This window comes from Rattus norvegicus, chromosome 2 (assembly GCF_036323735.1).
Source record: "Rattus norvegicus strain BN/NHsdMcwi chromosome 2, GRCr8, whole genome shotgun sequence".
Lineage (NCBI taxonomy): Eukaryota > Metazoa > Chordata > Mammalia > Rodentia > Muridae > Rattus > Rattus norvegicus.
This window is the reverse complement of record NC_086020.1, coordinates 218747328-218765031: the sequence shown is the minus strand read 5'-3', so window position 1 is coordinate 218765031 and position 17704 is coordinate 218747328. Positions and strand designations below refer to the sequence as shown.

At 43.1% G+C, this 17704-nt stretch overlaps 1 protein-coding gene and 1 long non-coding RNA gene across 16 annotated transcripts in view; one reads left to right on the top strand and one right to left on the bottom strand.

The window, feature by feature from the left end:
* Positions 1–2373: 2373 nt before the first annotated feature.
* On the top strand, positions 2374–3527 carry LOC134485763 (uncharacterized). The gene is made up of 2 exons (XR_010064013.1): positions 2374–2918; positions 3211–3527. It is a non-coding gene; the product is annotated as an uncharacterized LOC134485763 (long non-coding RNA).
* Positions 3528–14927: 11400 nt separating this feature from the next.
* The window catches only part of Zgrf1 (zinc finger, GRF-type containing 1), a 62692-nt gene continuing 59915 nt past the window's right edge, over positions 14928–17704 (bottom strand). For 13 of the 15 annotated variants that reach the window (XM_039104050.2, XM_039104048.2, XM_017591336.3 and 10 more), the window contains 3 exons: positions 17450–17584; positions 16508–16769; positions 14930–16329 (listed from right to left, as the gene is read on the bottom strand). In XM_039104050.2, coding sequence (XP_038959978.1) covers positions 16193–16329; positions 16508–16769; positions 17450–17584 — 534 coding nt within the window. In that variant the 3' untranslated portion in view covers positions 14930–16192. 15 annotated transcript variants of the gene reach the window in all.

Sequence of the window (17704 nt, the reverse complement as noted above, 5' to 3'; positions counted from 1 at the left end):
TTTGGCCTTGGCTGGACGGGTGGGGATTGAAGGAACATGTGGGAGTGGATGCGAGTTTGTGTTTGTTCGTAAACTTGAATAGAATAAAGGATGGGAACAGTAGGGTCTGATGAAATGATCAAAGACCATTAAAAACAAATACCAGAATGATGAGAGGAACCTGCTGGGTCAGCCTCGGGGATAGCTCCACCTCTCCACAGGGGCTGCCTGCAAGGGAAGACAAACCGGTAAATTAATGCAATCGAAAACAAAGGACGGCTTATTTGGGTATCAGTAGAACTCTATCTCTTTGGGCAAGTTGCTTTTTTCTTTTTTTCTTTTTTTGCTTAGCCAGGCAGTACTGGGTGACTTAATGGCAAAATATTGGCAGAGGAACATAATCATAATTCAGTTAGAGCTTTAAAGGGAACTTACAGGAGCCCGTGTAGCCTCAGCTAACAATGATGTCAAGTCGAGTCTAACACTTAGTGCCATTGAAGCACACACAATCGAATCCTTTCATTGCTCCTTAGCAGTACCGAGGTGTCTCAGTCCCCACTTTTTCCTGTCCCCCTGGCATTTTACGGTGTTATGATCCCCTGAGCATGCATATGGCTTCCTTTGACAAACCCACACCTAAAGGGCTGGAGAGATGGCTCAGCATTTCACAGTACTTGTTGCTCTTTCGGAGGACCTGGGTTCAAGTCCCAGCACGACATGGTGGCCCACGACCATCCAGAACACCAGTTCAGGGGTTCTGACACATTCTTCTGGCCTTTCCCCTTCACTTCTGGCCTCCATAAACATCAGCACATATGTAGCAGATACGCATACATGCAGGCAACACACTCAAACATATAAAATAGAACAAATAGATTTTTTTAAAGGACAAATCCACCCTTGTCTGTGGTTTATGGAAATAATGTAAACAGAATTGACTGAGCAGATGCTGACAAATGGCGAGATAGCGTTAGGATTAGCTGCCCATTTCTTTGTGTGGATTTTGTTTTGTTTTGTTTTGGAGAGTCACAATGCATTCCCAAGCTATTGAGAAACTTAGCATTGTGTACATGTTCAGATACTGGTATTATCAGTCTCTATATCATTTAAATATCAAGATGTCATGGGCTCATAGTTTTCCGATTTTTGAGTAAGAACCTCCTTGTTTGCTTTAGGCAATGAGTTTGTGTGAGGTCACTGTGTGAAGGAACAGTAACTGCTCTCTCTGTGTCTCTGTCCAAGACTCTCTTTCTAACTTTGAGACAGGGTCTCCCCCACATAACTTTGACTGGTCTAGAACCCACTTTGTAGACCAGGCCAGCTTTAAACGCTCAAAGATCCACCTGCCTCTGCCTGCTGGATTCTGGGATTAAAGTCCTGGGTTACAAACTCCAGCCCTCTGCTATCTCTTAATACCAGAACACTTTTATACAGGTTTCTTACTATAAGAGTATTATTCAAAAGAAGAAGAAAGAAAGAAGTCCAAAGACGGGGCGGAGAGATGGCTCAATGGTTAAGAGCACTGACTGCTCTTCCAGAGGTCCTGAGTTCAATTCCCAGCAACCACCTGGTGGCTCACAACCATCTGTAATGGGATCCGATGACCTCTTCTGGTGTGTCTGAAGACAGCTACAGTGTACTCATATACATTAAATAAATAAATCTTTAAAAAAGAAAAGAAAAGAAAAGAAAGGAAAAGGAAAAGAAGTCCAAAGACAGGCTAACAATATTGTGCAACCCAGAGCCAACCAACCGGTCATGCTCTGATTGGATAGCGGAATTGTTCAACATTCTGCTGTTTTGCTGCAAAAACGAAGAGGCAATTTCGGTTTGTAGTCAGCTTTGTGAAAACGTGACCGACGCCAAACATCTGAGCTAGACCTTTCCAGCACTCTTTTAACTTAAATAAATTCAAGAGGCACTTGTGTGGTCTGAAAGTTTGTGTAGATGAAACCTGGCTGAAATGCTATGCGAAGGGGGTGGGGAGCGCGTGAATAGACCCGGCGAGAATGGCGACCCAGGGCCGCGCCTGTCCAGAGCGTGAACTGTCCTAAAGGGTCAAACTGTTCATCTTCAGTCCCTCTTTCAGTGGGCAATCCTACTTTAAGAGAACAAAAGCTCAAAGCGGGCTGTTATCAAGAAATGGGAGCCTAGTGATTTAAAATCATCCCCAAGTCTTAGAAAGAAAGGAGGCCTAGTGCGTGTAGCTAGAGAAAAAGTTGAAGTAAGGGGAGGGGTGAAGGGGTGGAGACCTTTAGAAAACCTTTGTTCCTTCTAAGAAGCTTGAACTTTGTGATGGCCCAAAGCCCTAAAGTTTAGGGTAGGTGTCTCTGTGGGGAGGTCAGCACTTCGACCTCACAAGTGGCGACAGAGGACAAATGGTCCAGACTTTCGACAGATGACTACCGGGGCGTGAAGAAGGGAGCCCTTCCTCCAGGGTACTCGTGGCTATTCCGCGACGACGCCAGGAGGGCGCGTGTCTACACTCTGAAGAAACAAACTGCCAAGCTAGCTGCGCAGCCTGAATCCTAACCCTCCGTCCGAGTGAGCTGTCCCAAAGGAGGAAAGATGGCGAGAAAGTCAAGTTAGCAAACCCAGAGTATCTTTTATCTGGAGGGCGTCTTAGGCTTCCCTGAGGGTTAGAGATACAGTTTCCAGAGTTGGAGACACTAGCCTGGGAACAATTAGTTTTTTCTGTAAAATAATCCTGCGACTTGAGGTTAGTTATGCCGGTGGAGGCAGGAGAGAGTTCATAATAGAGAGTAGCATAAACTCAAACCCTCTGTGTCCTGGTCCCCCACCATCGCTCCTGCTTGGGATTCTCTTCCTACGTAAGCTCCGGTGAGGGGAGGGTGCGGCTTCCATCGAGTCCTGGAGGGACCCCCACTGAATGGCTGCGCTAACTCATCCCAGTGCCAGCCCCTCTTTCTGTGTCGGAGGTAAGACAACCGAGGTCAGAGGAGACTTTCTCCCAGGCCTGAGACCACTGCCCCAAGCCTCGCAGTGTACTCCGGGTGCCCCCACATTTACACGGGTGACCCGGTTCGCCTTACCAGGCTGGTAAATGCGGGGAAGCCCCAGTCTAGGTCCTCCGCTCACCTTCCCCCAGTAGGCCCTGGGAAAAGCAGAGCCTGAAGTCTCATCCCTTATCCCCCCCCCCAACCCCCTCTCGCTCTGTTCCCTGAGGGAGATGCTGCCAGTTCTGACTAACTCCATGATTGTTTTACTCAGGTAAAGGGAAAAGAACAGCCTGAATGTGAAGTTGGGGGACCTTCCAGGGAGAGAAGGCCTCCTCAAGCCTGTGTGCCTGCAAAAGGGACATTGGCTATCCAGAGAAAGTGCAAGAAAGAGCACTAATCGCTGAACCAGGAGACAAACGCGATTACCAGCCCCGAGCCCTGAGTCAGAAAGTCTCATAGACTTTAAGATGTTAATCCCCGGCATAATCCTTCCTTTGGCGTGTAGGAATAGTGCAGCCACAAGAGTTGTTTTGTTATTTATATTGGCGTTTAATAAAACTCAGCCAGTGCTGAATGGGCTGCCCACTCTCCAATGGTAATTAATTCCCTATTTCAGTGACCCAATTGTCCTGGGACAGAGCAGTGGGCCCGTCCTGGTGCCCCGTCCCCCTTTGTGCGGATACACTGCCCTCGCGCTTCAACAGCTATGGAAACTCATTCTTTTGATGTCATTCAAGGACTTTCCTTGGGCATCTTCTAAACTTCAAGGACCCTTTTCTTTCTCCGTTTCATGAAAAGCAGAGCTAGCTTGACCACCTCTGTAGAATGCAGTGATTTGGTGAAAGGGCCCTTTCGGTTTGTGTTAGGAGATAGAGAGAAAGGAAATTTGGCAGCCTGCTGCCTTCAGGAACTGTCCCCAACCTGGGAAACACAAAACATACTCAGAGATGTGGATGAAGATCTTGAAAGCCGATTCTCCTCCATCATTTTCCCACCAAGAAAAACAAAAACCTAAAAACTTTCGTAAAAATAGTGTTATTCCTTGCTGGTATCTGTTACAGTGAGGCTGGGGTAAGTGAGTTTGGGTTTCAGCAGACAAGGTTTCTTAAACTACACTCTGGGGAAATAAGATGCGCATTTAATTTATTCATTGCCTCCTCCCCACTTCCTACATTCAAGGATACACTAAAGAGCGCCTGAGACAAGCCAAGGACTAGGCCAGCCTAGGGAACCCCGGGGGTGTACAACATGGGCACCGTTCCATAGCTTACGTTCAAACAAACGATTTTGTTTAAACTATAGATGCCTGGAATTAGTATCTACTATGAAGACAGTGCAAACGAATAATGGAATACATTTGTCAAGAGGAAGGGGGATAATTAATTTTCAGATAGCCAAAGAGATATTTACACCCCCATCAATTCTATATATATATATATAGAATTGAATATATATATATATGACTTGTTCATTCGTTCATTCTCTTTAGTGTTACTCCTGCACGTTCTGTGTGCCAAGTCAAGAGAGAGGCGCCAGGTCTGCACCTGCAGCGAACCACGCTGCTGCCCGCTCTGCAGTTGGTCACAATATTGAGATAATGCTTCTGTTGGTGCAGGCCTGGGCGGAGCTGGCTCTCCCGGCCGGGAGGGGGCGGCCGCGGCGCGCCGGGCAGCGCTCCCCGCACAAGTAGCTCTCCTACCTCTTTATATGCACTTCCAAAAAAACTTCGCAAGTCACAGAAACAATTCAGAATTCAACTAAGAAAATACAGAGTGAACCATATGGCCTGGGTGGCTCGAGTCGGCTGCATTTTCCTCCAGACAAAGAGGGGATTGAGAGTTGAAGGAAAGGAGAAAAAAAACCAACTTTCCGGCTGATGAAGCTGTTGTCTGGAGGCAATGATCCCAAATCTGAAGGCTTTATTCCGGCTCCGACGGAGACGTGATATGTCATATGATTAGCATCTCTCATATTTACAAGAGAGGTATGGGCTGCCAGTCTTGAGAAAAAGGCGAGAGAAAGAAGGGGCATATGCTGAAATGGATTTAGCATTTGAAAGAGAGAAAGGAGATCGGATAAATACACTTAAACGAGGATTTAGTTTTACTCCTGTTGAGTTCTAATGGATTGTTGATTGAGATTTTAGGGGCCTGGAACCGAGGTGTCAGCAGTAATTTAAAGGAGGTATTCAGTCCGCCAGCGCCTCTTTTCTCCGGCTCCCCCGCGCGCCCCTCCCACCCCTCACTCATTCACGCCTAGGAGCAGTGCCGGGCGGAGAAGGCTTTTACAACACAACACCCGGCCTTCCTCCAGCGCCCAGCGGTGGGGAAGGGGCTCCTGCAGCCCGGGGCGATGGCACTGGCGCGGCCTTCGGGCCACACCTGAGCCTCGACAGCTCGCGACCGCAGCAGGAGCGCGCGGCAGGCAGGCGAGATCACGGCTCCCCCTGGCGGCACTTGGCAGTACGACGGCGCCCAGGGCCTCCGGGGAAACTTGAGGTCCAGCAGCTCCACCCAGATCCACGGCGACCTCCCCCCAGGTCCCTCATCTCCCGTCCTTTCAGTCTCCACCTGCTGCTTCCGGCGTGTGCTTCAGGCATCATCCCTTGGGTCCAGATACTCAGATTCCTATTTCGGCCCCCCATTTCAGCTCTTTTCCAATTAAAATTACCTGTCCTTAATGTTAACAGACATTATTACAAAAAAACTACAAATTATTGTGTTTTCTCAGAGGTCAAAGACAACGTTAAAACCTGTTTTACGTCTCTCACCTGTGGATTGGAATGGTAAAGTTTAAGAAGTTTGATCGGCGGTAGAGACAGACCAATAGGAAGAGAGACAGGAGCAATTGTTAGCAAATCTACTTTAGCATAATTAACACAATAACAAAATATCAGAGTTTAAAATCAAGTTTTGATAAACACTTATTTTTTAAAAATTTCAGAATGTCTCCAACGACTGCAGGTGGCATCTCTATTTGGACAATGGCCCAGGCCATAAGCACATAAACAGTAGAGGAAAAGTCATTGCATGTGTCTTTTGCCACTGAGTGACTTAGAATTTAACTTTCCAATTTTCTAAGCCAACACTGGGACCATTATAATCAGAAATGATGGTCTTATGGAACTGTGGGAGAGGCTTGTTTGGGTTTTGTTTCCTTTGAATACTTATCAAAAACAACAGAAGGAACATTCAGGTCCTTGGGGTGAGTTGCAACAGAACTCACCCACAGTTAAACTCGAGGCCTTGGCATCTGGACCGCTGTGGAACACTCCTGACGACTCTGGGACATCCTGCCTTGGCTATATCGACTTCTGTGTCACTTCACTGTTCTGGTTAGGTTTTGGTTCTCATGTTATCTACGTAATCAGTTCTTAAAGTTCTCTTACTGGATTTCTTAGCTCGGGCTATAAATTCCTAATCAGAACTGGTGGATTTGGTTTGAATTAGGCAGCTTTACTTGGTTCTGATATAAATCGTTTTGTGGCATTTGATCTTAAGAGTATCCACGCTCAGTGAGCGAAGGGTGCTTTGTCTGTGTAACCAATACAAACAGCCGTTTCTCATTCAGGGTTGTAGGACAAAGCAAAGGCAGTCATGAACTGAAAGTGAGGCCCACAGATAGCCTATTTCCCCCACCACATGTCCTCCCCCAAGTCAGCTGTTCCCAGTCGACTCTTAGTATCTTCCTCCTGGTTTTGAAAGCACGGCTTTGGTCCTAGCAGGAGAATTCAAGGGCAGCTGAGACCATATAACAAGATCCTGTCTCAAAACCAAGCAAACGACATATAGAGAAGAAAATGTAATAAAGTGGGTGGCTTTTTTTTTTTTTAAAGCAAACAATCTGTCCGGTCAGCAATGAGAATTGAACCCAAAGCCTTGGACATGTGGATAAGTGCTCTACTACAGAACCCTGGCCCTGCCCTTAACACTACTTGGAGGATAGGATTTACTGCTCACCCATTAAATTACAAATGTGAAGCACAGTCTGAAAGCCATTGGCATTGAAGCTGTTTGCATCAGTTCCCTGTCCACTCAGTCTGTTTCATCCTTGGTACGTAATTCAGTTGGCTTCTTATTCCACACACATAAGAGCAAGTACCATCTCCAACAATTGCTGAGATCAGCTCCCTAGCCTGCTTGCTGTACCTTACAGTTTTGCTTATGCCCTGATTCTGTAACTATTCCATGCCACCATGCCGCTGCTTAGAAAGATTTGTTATCACTCATTCAAAATACCAGATGGGTCCTATAATACGTAAAAGGAGGCACATACTGAGAGAGGCCATTCAATCCCACTCTCACACACAGACACACTTTCAAAAGACAATGATTTTACTATATATGGGTGTTTTGCCTGCCTGTATGTCTGTGCCCCATGCACACATGTGCTAACCACGAAGACCAGAAGAGGGTGTCAGAAACTTTAGAACTGGAGTTATAAAAGGTTGCAAGCTGCCATATGAGTGCTGGGAATTGAGCCCAGGTCCTCTGGAAAAGCAGCCAGTGCTCTTAACTTCTGAGTCATCTCTCCAGGCCCCAGGCGGTATATATTAAAGGAAGAGGAGGAGTAACGGCAGCAGCAGCAGCAGGAGGAGGAGGAGGAGGAAGAGAGGAGGAAGAGGAAGAAGAGGAGGAAGAGGAGGAAGAGGAGGAAGAGGAGGAAGAGGAGGAGGAGAGAAGGGGAAGGAGGCAGAGGAGGAGGAAGAGGAAAGAAGGGCACATTGCAAGAGAGTGGACAGAGCCCAGTGTTTGTGCCTCCAGAATGCTCATAAATTTCTCTGTAAGGGAGAGTATTGTCTTTCCCTGAGGAACTGAGGTTTGAGTGGTATGTCACTAGTCCTTCATTCCTTGCCAAGGCTGACCCATAAAACAAGCTGCACACATGTGTCGTGGAGGTTTGAAGTAAACTATTCTATTGCTCAACTTCCTAATTTTTTTGACACATGTGCAACACACACAGCCAAACTCATACACTCATTTATCCCCATTCAGATTTGTCTAATTAAAGAGTAGAAAATTAAGGAAAACCAATAGCTTACAAACTAATAGGAAAGGTTTAGTTTTTGGGGTTTTTGTTTGTTTGTTTTTAATTTTATCAAAGTAACTTTTGTCTCTGGGTAGAAAGGAGGGAGGCTTAGGGAGAGCTGGTCAGTAGTTTTCCTTGACTGTATAATCAAGTCATGTTAATGCAACTTGGACCAAACTCACTCTCTGTTCATGAACAATCACAAAGCAGGCATTTCAAATCAGTACAGAGCTAACATTTTTAGAGCAATTATTTAATTTTCAAAGCCCAATTATCTGTCAAGTAAATCACCAATTTCCAGTTCATTCTTATTTAATATAAAAAAATCTAATTAGTGTAAAGCTCCTTCACAGCTGCCTTGAAATTAAACCGTAGTGGAGAGCACGCAGCCTCGGAGGCTTGCCCTGACATTCTCAAACCAAACGTGTTTGCTTAAATGTGAGATGCCGAAAGTAACTTTTTATTTTGAAGTTTAAAGTCAGGCTTCCTAGCTTCAGAAGTTAACTTGCAATATATGCCTCCAAAGACGGGACTGGCTGTGGAGGAGATTATCAAACAACATACATGTTGTCTTTAAGACACTTTTGATTATCAAATCATGAGAACTGTAAGGATTGACAGCTTGGCTACCAATGCGTCTCAGTTAAGCATCATTCTTTCTTGCTTTAAGTAGTACGGAAGGCCTTTTTTCTTTTCAGACTTTTTTTAAAACAGACTTCCTTTTATCCTATTACGTTTTCTCTATTAATTTCTGTTTGTATACAAAGTACAGGGCTTTTCTTAGGACATCTTCATACATACTTATCACTGTACTCAGATTCACTTTGCCCATTACCCCTTTGCTTCTGTGGTCCCTTCTCCCCAAATGAACTCCCTTCTGCTTCCTTACCAGACAGATAGAGCTCTGCTTCAAATAAAATGTGCATTATTTCTCTTTCCTCATTACCCTTAATTGTTCCCCCTCCTGTCTCCCCTTAGAAGCCTTCTCTTACCTACATAGACCCCTTCGACTCTCATGAAATACACTTTAAAATCTGTATTTTGCAGATAGTAGAAAAATGGTTGTCTTTCTGGGTCTGGCTTATTTCGTTTAACATGGTGATCTCCAGTCTTCTCATTTTTCTGGGAATGTCATAATTTTACTTTCTTTTTTTTTTTTTACTGTTGAATAAAGTGTGTGTGTGTGTGTGTGTGTGTGTGTGTGTGTGTGTGTGTGTGTTTATCCATTGACACATTGATTGGCATCTAGGCTGACTCCGTATTTTGTTCACTGTGAATTATGATGCAATAAACACAAGTTCCCAAGTATCCCTGCCGTGTTGACTGCTCAGGATGGCTGCAGCTGGATCCTGTCATAGATCAGCTAATCTGGCTGTATTTGTTTACAGTATCACCAGAAGTGTACAGGGGCTCTACTGGGGAGTTGTGGCGCACTCCTTTAATCCCAGCATTAGGGAGGCAGAGGCAAGCAGATCTTTGTGAGTTCAAGGCCAGCTTGGTCTACAGAGAACAAGTTCCAGGACAGCCAGTGCTACATAAAGAAACCCATCCCACCTCAAAAAAGAAAAAAAAGCAAAGAATACTACACAGGCTCTTTCTCTTCAGCACTTGTTATGAGGTTTTGTTTGTTTTGTTTTTTTGTTTTTTTGGGTTTTTTTTTTTGGTTTGGTTTTGCTTTTTGATGATAGACAATAACTGGAGGAAGTTAAACTCTAAATGTTATTTTATTCTGCATTTTTCTCATGTCTAAGGATTCTGAACATTTTGAAATTTATTTACTGGTCACTTATTCTTCCTTTGAAGAATAAATAATTTTCCAATTTATTTGTTCATTTAGTGAGCTGGACATTTGTGAGTGCTATTAGGTTGCATTTGTTTTGGGAGGGGAATGGGTGCCTGGCGTGCATGTAGAGGTCAGAGGTCAGTTTGTGAGAGTTGGTTCGCTCCCTTCTCCTGGTGGGTCCCAGAGGCTGAACTTATGTTTGAAGCTAGATGGCAGGCACCTTACCCACTGAGTCACTTTGCTGGCTTGTCTTTTATATATAGATTCTGCATATTAACCTCCTACCAGAGGAGAGGCTGGCGGGTTTTCTCCTACTCTGTGGGCTGTCTCTTCACTCTGTTAATTGTTTTCTTTGCCATGAGTAAGCATTTTAATTTCAGAACTCACATTGCCAGTTCTTGTAATTATCTCTATGTAAATTGGGGTCATTTTCAGAGAGTCCTTCCTATATTATGACTTTCTGATATTTCCCTTAAGTGGTTTCAGGTCTTACACATACATATTTGATCCATTAAAATGATTTGTTTGTTTGTTTATTATATATAAGTACACCGTAGCTGTCTTCAGACACACCAGAAAAGGGCATCTGATCAAATTATAGATGATTGAGAGCCACCATGTGGTTGCTGGGAATTGAACTTGGGACGTCTGAAAGAACAGTCAGAGATCTTAACCGCTGAGCCATCTCTCCAACCCAGATCCATTTTTTATTGAGTATAGGGTGAGAGATATGAATCTAGTTTTATTCTTCTACAGATCAATATCCACTTTTCCCTGAACATTAAATGAGCAAACTCTTTCTGCTGATTATATTTTTGACACCTTTGTTATTTCTGGGTCCTCTACAGAAATCCACTGATTTCCATGTCTGGCTCTTTGCTCTATACTGCTGTTACTGTGGTCTTTGGTACTTTAAAATCAGACACCACAGTACAAAAGACGGTTTTGACTTTTTGTCGTTGTTACTGCTGTGGTTGTTGTCTTTCTTGTGGTCTTACTTTGATTCTAGGATTGCTTTTCCAGGTTCTCTGAGGAATGTCACTGGAATTTTTATGAGGATCGCATTGACAGGCCTTTTCATAATGTTGACTCTGCCACCCCATCAGCATAGGGTCATCCTCCCATCTTCTTGAGTCTTCACATTCTTTCCTCCGTGTTGTAAAGTTTTCATTGCAATGTTATACCCTTAAGTTTATTTCTAGAAACTTTATGGTTTACTTTTTTAAGATTTATGTGCGACTGCTTTGTCTGTGCACCACAGGCATGCCTGATGCCCGAGGTGGTGATGAGCCTCCACGTGGGCGATAGGAACTCGAACCCTAGGGACTTGGCAGGAACAAGTGCTCTTAAGAACTGAAACAACACTCTAGCCCGATATTTTATGTTTTCGAAGCTATTGTGAATGTGATTAAAAAAAAAAAAACAAACCCTGACTTCTTTCTCATCAAGTTTTTTTTTAAAAGATTTATTTTATTTATATGAATACACTGTAGCTGTCTTCAGACAAACCGGAAGAAGGATGGTTGTGAGTCACCATGTGGTTGCTGGGAATTGAACTCAGGACCTCTGGAAGAGCAGTCAGTGCTCTTAACCTCTGAGCCACCTCTCCAGCCCTCTCATCAAGTTTTATTGTTGATATAGAAAAATTAGTACGCTTTCAGCATTGACTTGTATTCTGCTACTTTGCTGAAAGCATTGTTCAGATCAAAGTGTTTTCTGGTGGAGTTTTTAGTTGTTTTAAGTTTAGTATTGTATTGGCTGCAAAAAGGAAAAATTGTCTTCTTTTATGGTTTTTATCTTTCATGTCCTTTTCTTGGATTACTGTTCAACTAAAACTTCAAGCATTATAGTGGATCAGAGTGGGAAAAAGTAGACATCTTTATCTCCTGGTTTTAGTGGAAAGGCTCTCAGTTTTTTCTCCTATTTACTATAATGTAACTCCTCCGTATGTAGGTTAGGCTGGGTTTGAATTTACAGAGATCTGCTCATCTTGGTCTTCAGGGTGTTAACTAGAATTAAAGGCATATGTGGCACCACAACTGGCTGATAGAACCTTTTGCAGATCAGATTAAATTTGACAATTACACACACACACACACACACACACACACACACACACACACACCTACCTTCTGATTGCTGTTACCACCTTATCTCCACCCCATCCCTAGTTCCTACCTGCCTTTTCTCTTTTCCCTACAAGTCTTTTTATTGAAGTATCTCCCTCCTGTTCTCACTTATGTTTATCACACAGGGATATTGAATTTTTTCAAAGTCCCTGTCTCTATTGACATGATCATGTGGTTTCTGTCAGTGAGTGAGTTCTATGTATTGATTTGTGTTGAATCATCCTTACATTTTGAGGATGAAACAAATTGATGTATGATGCTTTTTTCTTTTTATGAGTACCCTTTAGCTGTCTTCAGACACACCAGAAGAGGGCATCCCATTACAGATGGTTGTGAGCCACCATGTGGTTGCTGGGAATTGAACTCAGGACCTCTGGAAGAGCAGTCAGTGCTCCTAACCGCTGAGCCATCTCTCCAGCCCTTGTATAATGTTCTTAAGCACAATTTACAAAAACTGTATTGGGAATTTATGTCCATGCTTATTAGGAAAAATGTGGATTTCTTTGGTTTTCATGTTATGTCTATAATGGGGGTAGTAAAGTTGCCTGTTCTTACTGCATCTGGACAGATCGCCTTTTTAGATCCAGTAGTTGTTAAAATTTTGTGAAATTGAGTACGCCAAAACATGGTGCACATAAGATTGTTATATCTTCATAATGAATTGCTCCTGTCAGTAAAATGTAGTAACATTGTTTTTTATTATGAATTTTGGTTAAGGTCTACCTTACCAAAGTTACATACAGCTTTGACTTGTTGTATGTGGTGGTTTGAATAAGTTTGACCCCCATAGAACCATGTGTTTGAATGCTTGGCCATAGGGAGTGGTACTATTAGGAGATGTGGCCTTATTGAAGGAGGGATGGCTTTGTTGGAGGAAGTGTGTCACTGTGTAGGTGGGCTTTGAGGTCCTAAGCTCAGGTTCTGCCCAGTGCAGAAGACAGTAGATCAAGATGTAAAGCTTTTGGCTCCAAAAGCACTGTCTACTTGCAGGATGCCCTGCTTCTCACCATAATGGACTGAACCTCTGAAACTGTAAGCCAGTCCCAGTTAAACGTTTGCTTTATAAAACCCAAACTAAAACAATGGAGTAGCTCCTATCATTTGAGGTGTCTTTCTTACAGACAACAAAATATCTTGTTTAGCAATAGTTTTCTTAATGATAGTTTACCGTTTGAGTTATTACGAGATTTGCTTGTTTTTATAATTTTGTGGGTTTCTCCCTGTTTGGTTCAATTATTGTTGTCCTTTTATTGTCTCTTCCTGTTTGAGCCACAGTTTTCTGAGTTGAACACAGCTGATTCATCTTGAGTTCTTTGGTTCATCTGTCTACACTCTCATGACTAAGACTTTCTTCCTCTGTGTAGGATCCCTTTAATACCTTCTGCAATGCCAACTGGGCATGTTTGTGTCTATCTTGAAATGCTTTCTAATATGTCCCCTTTAGAGATAAATTTTGCTAGCTACTTGACTGGCAATTATTTTCATTCAGAGCTCATCCCATTCTTTCTCATTCTTCAGTCTCTACAAAAGGTCTTGTATTGATGGGCTACCCTCTGTGAGTTAGTGCTTTTCCTACAGCTTTCAATATTGTTTGTCTTATAGTCTTGATTTTAGTGGTATTCAGACATACATGAAAGCAAGAAAATCATGTACATAATAAACAATTCTGGAAAACTAAGAGACAGGTAGATCTCTTGAGTTTGATGCTAGCCTGGTCTATAGAGTGAATTCTAGGACAGCCAAGGCTACAAAGAAACTCTGTCTCAAAAAAACCAAAACAAAACCAAAAAAAAAAAAAAAGAAAAAAAGAAAAGAGGTACGCTAGGCTCCTGCCTGCAAGCGTAACAGGGTATTACTAATAGTGTCAGGGGTTGGTGCTTGCCCATGGGATGGGTTTCAAGTTGGGCCGGCCGCTGGTTGGCCACCCCTCCGTCTGCTCCGTCTTTGTCCCTCTACTTCTTGTAGGCAGGGCACATTTTGAGTTGAAGATTGCGTGTGTGTGTGTGTGTGTGTGTGTGTGTGTGTGTGTGTGTGTGTGTCCTTACCCCTCCACTGGGGGTCCTGCCTGACTACAGGTTCCATACCACCCACGCACTGTCAGGAGTCTGTTAGAGTCACTCCCATAGACTCCTGGATCTCAGGTCTCTGGTATGTCCTAGAGATGCCCCAACCCCAGCCCTGGGCTGTCAATTTCCATTTATTCTCCTGGTCCTCTCTCCTCATCTCTCCCCACACCTGATCCTCTGAGGCTCCACCTAGCATCTAAATGAAACAGATGCGGAGACCCACAGTCAAACATTGGACAGAGCTCATGGAGTCTTAGGAAAAGTTAGGGAAAGGATTGAGGGGGCTGGAGGGGGTAGGAACTCCACAGAAAGACCAACAGTCATCCAACCCAAATCCTGGGGCCTCCCAGAGACTGACCACGAACCAGAGCAGACATGGTCTTTACTCCCTCCAGGCATACAGCAGATGTGCAGCTTGGTCTTCACACAGATCCCCCACACCTGAGCAGGACTCTCATTGAAGCTGTTGCCTGCCCGTGGGTCCCATTCCCCTGACCGAGCCACCGTGTTTGGCCTTGGCAGGAGAGGACGCAGCTAGTCCTACAGTGACTTGATGTGCTACAGTTGGGTGATACCAGGGTGCCCCTTCCCCTTCTCAGAGGAGGTAGGGGAAGGGGATGTGAAGGGGGGATCGAGAGGAGGGCGCTGAGATTGGGATGTAAAGTGAATAAATAAATTAATGAAGAATCACTTGAAATTTGCTCTAGCTAGGCAAGAAAAGATCCAAATTAAGAAATAAAGAACATGGACGGTTTGTTCAGCAAGGCCTGGAGCCCAGTTTAGATATTTGTTGCTGTTATATTACACTGCACACAGGCAAAGCACAGCTCTACAGCACTTGCTGTCACCTGCCCCACTCACACAAGTACACACACACACACACACACACACACACACACACACACACCACACACACACACACAACCACTGCTCTACAAGTGTGGTTGGATTTACCTTTTCTTTCACACAGGAATTCCACAGGGACAGTTGTCATATGTTTTAATATAATAAATAACCATTATAACCACAGATAACATCAATAAATCATCATTTAGATACTAACTTAGCGTGTGTGAGGGGTGGCCCATGAGCCACAGAATGGACGTGCTCTGAGGAGAACCTGCGAGAATCTCCCTGCTGTGGACCATGTGGGGGATCCAGGACTGAGCTCAGGCTGTCAGGCTTGGTAGCAAAGTAACTGTGTTTACCTCACCATCCTGACAGTCAGAGACTGGGAAGTTTTTATTACAAGGAAATTTAAGGAAACAATTTTCCATACTCTTAAAATAAATCTAAAATATTCTCAGAATAAATACTTAATGACTTGGGTTGTCCCTACATGTTTTCCTTGCTAAAAATCATACCAAATTATGATTAAGACTGACATTTTCCCACCTGGATATAAATATATTCCTTTATTAACAATACCTAAGAATCATGTAGACTCGAGTGGCTCAAAACTTACATTTATAGAGAGAACACACAAAAAAAGAGTGAATATGTTAATAATTATCTCAATAGTGGATTTCTAAGTAATTTTGGTTTCTTTTATATAGTTTCTGTATTTTGTACATTTTTCTATAAGAACATGTTAACTTTAAAATAAAAAAGGCTTTACCCGGGGCTGGGGATTTAGCTCAGTGGTAGAGCGCTTACCTAGGAAGCGCAAGGCCCTGGGTTCGGTCCCCAGCTCCGAAAAAAAGAACCAAAAAAAAAAAAAAAAAAAAAAAAGGCTTTACCCATTTATTATACATATGTACTGGTAAGTTCTGTACGGGGGAAAAGAGGTGAAGAAAACCTGACTTATGGAGCACCAGTGTGAAGGACACTGCGGTGTTCTGCCTTTCCTTTTGTACCTTTTTATTTAAGTTCTTACTGTGAATAGTTTTATGTAACTGGTGGGGAATGCATGTGTCCCACCGTGTCCAGCTCAGAAGACTACACTCGTGGGCCTGCCTGGCACTGTATTTAAGCACACAGGCTTTGAGACAGTTGTGTGTTTTTGTGCATACGGATATTCTCAGGAATGGTTTCCTGCCTCATGTAAAAACTGTTCCTTTCACAAACAAGACACCTGCCTGTCTAATATATACACACCTTAAAAAGCAAATTTTCAGCACATTATTTTAAGTGATGGAACTTGTCTGCATCAGGGGTTTTAGAATAAAGAAAGACATTAAAAATGTAGGTGTAAAAAGATTCTGAATTTACATCAAACGCCCTTGCCCAGGTTCCTTTTTGTTGTTGTTAATGAGATTTATCCTTTAATTTCTCTTTCTCTGTTTTCTTCTGCTTTTCTTCTGCTTGTTTTTCTAAATACTCTTTCAGAAGACGGTCCAGCTGTGGTTCACACTGGCTTGCATGCTGCAGTCCGTCTTCCCTTCCTGAGAGAGACAGAAAATAGGAATCATTCTTTACCTTTCGGGGCTTTCCACATTACTGTCCCTTCTGGCGTCTCCCAAGGGGCCATGGGCCCAGCTATTCCTCACAAACCACCCAGGATTAGCCCCACAGAACCAGTTTTAATTTAAAATGCTTGAAATAGGTTCGTTTTTCTTTTACCTTTACAGTGTTGGATCACGCGCCCCCATAGTTGATTTTTCCTCAAACAAGACAAACTTCCTATAATCAACAAATGTCTCCTTCCTCTGGTCAATGCAACGTTCATTCGTTTTTCTGAATCAATGAACCCTACTTGTCTTGTCCTCACGCAGGACAGAATAATGATTTCCTTTTCTGCACCCTGAAAGGCGTCCACTGTGGACACCTCCACAGCTTTAACATCTGGATGGTCAACGTCCACAGCACTGAGTAAACTGCAAATCTGTAGATAAAGAAATAGGCTCATAACACAGAAACTAGACGAACTCGCTCTCTAAACTGGTCAGTTCAACCATTTGGTAGTAAATACAGGAATAGTTTTTTCTTTCTTCCTTATGACTCACATGAATTTAGGTAGAAAGTATCTAAAATTGAAAATGACAATATTATTTGTGAATAATTAAAAGTGATTAACCCATTGCAGGGATTTTATTATACATGCTAATTTGAGCAGATAAGTATCTAACAATGAAAAATAAAAACTACTAAGAAAGTCTGTAAGGACGACTGAGCACAGCTGGCTTTCTGCACATGGATCCCTGTCGTCCATCCTTCACACTCACTGGTGAGATGTGATCACACAGAACATTCTGAGAAACGGTCTCAATCCCATCTGTCCCCGGACACAAAGCATACACCACATTTCCTCCTCTAATCTGTTTATTTGCATTCTTCCCAAAAGCTGTATACTGAATTTAATTAAACCTTGTTAGGTCTGCATTGAGTTATGCAGAAAAAATCCAGGCCAGAAAAATACATCAGAATGTCCCTTTGTGAGTAAGTACGGGGATGAAGTCTCAAAGATTTCTGCACCAAGTGAAGTACTGCCAGTGTAAAACCAGATATTATAACATAGAACATGATGTTTAATATGCGATAAACATCATCATATACTGCACACACCTTATACATCTGCGATTTGTATAATGTTATCACCCCAATCATGGAGCCCTCTAGTCCACTTGCAATCAGTGATCGGATTAGCTTGAGGGTAAAAGCAGCTTCTGCCACATTCACAAAGCTGTTCTCTCTTTCAACCTGGAGCAAGAAACAGATCCAAAATTATCTTCCCAGAAAGGCTATGGGAAGACTGAATGAGACCATATAAACAACAACAATAAAATTAAACCAAGAAATTAAGTAGTGATTCCCATCAAC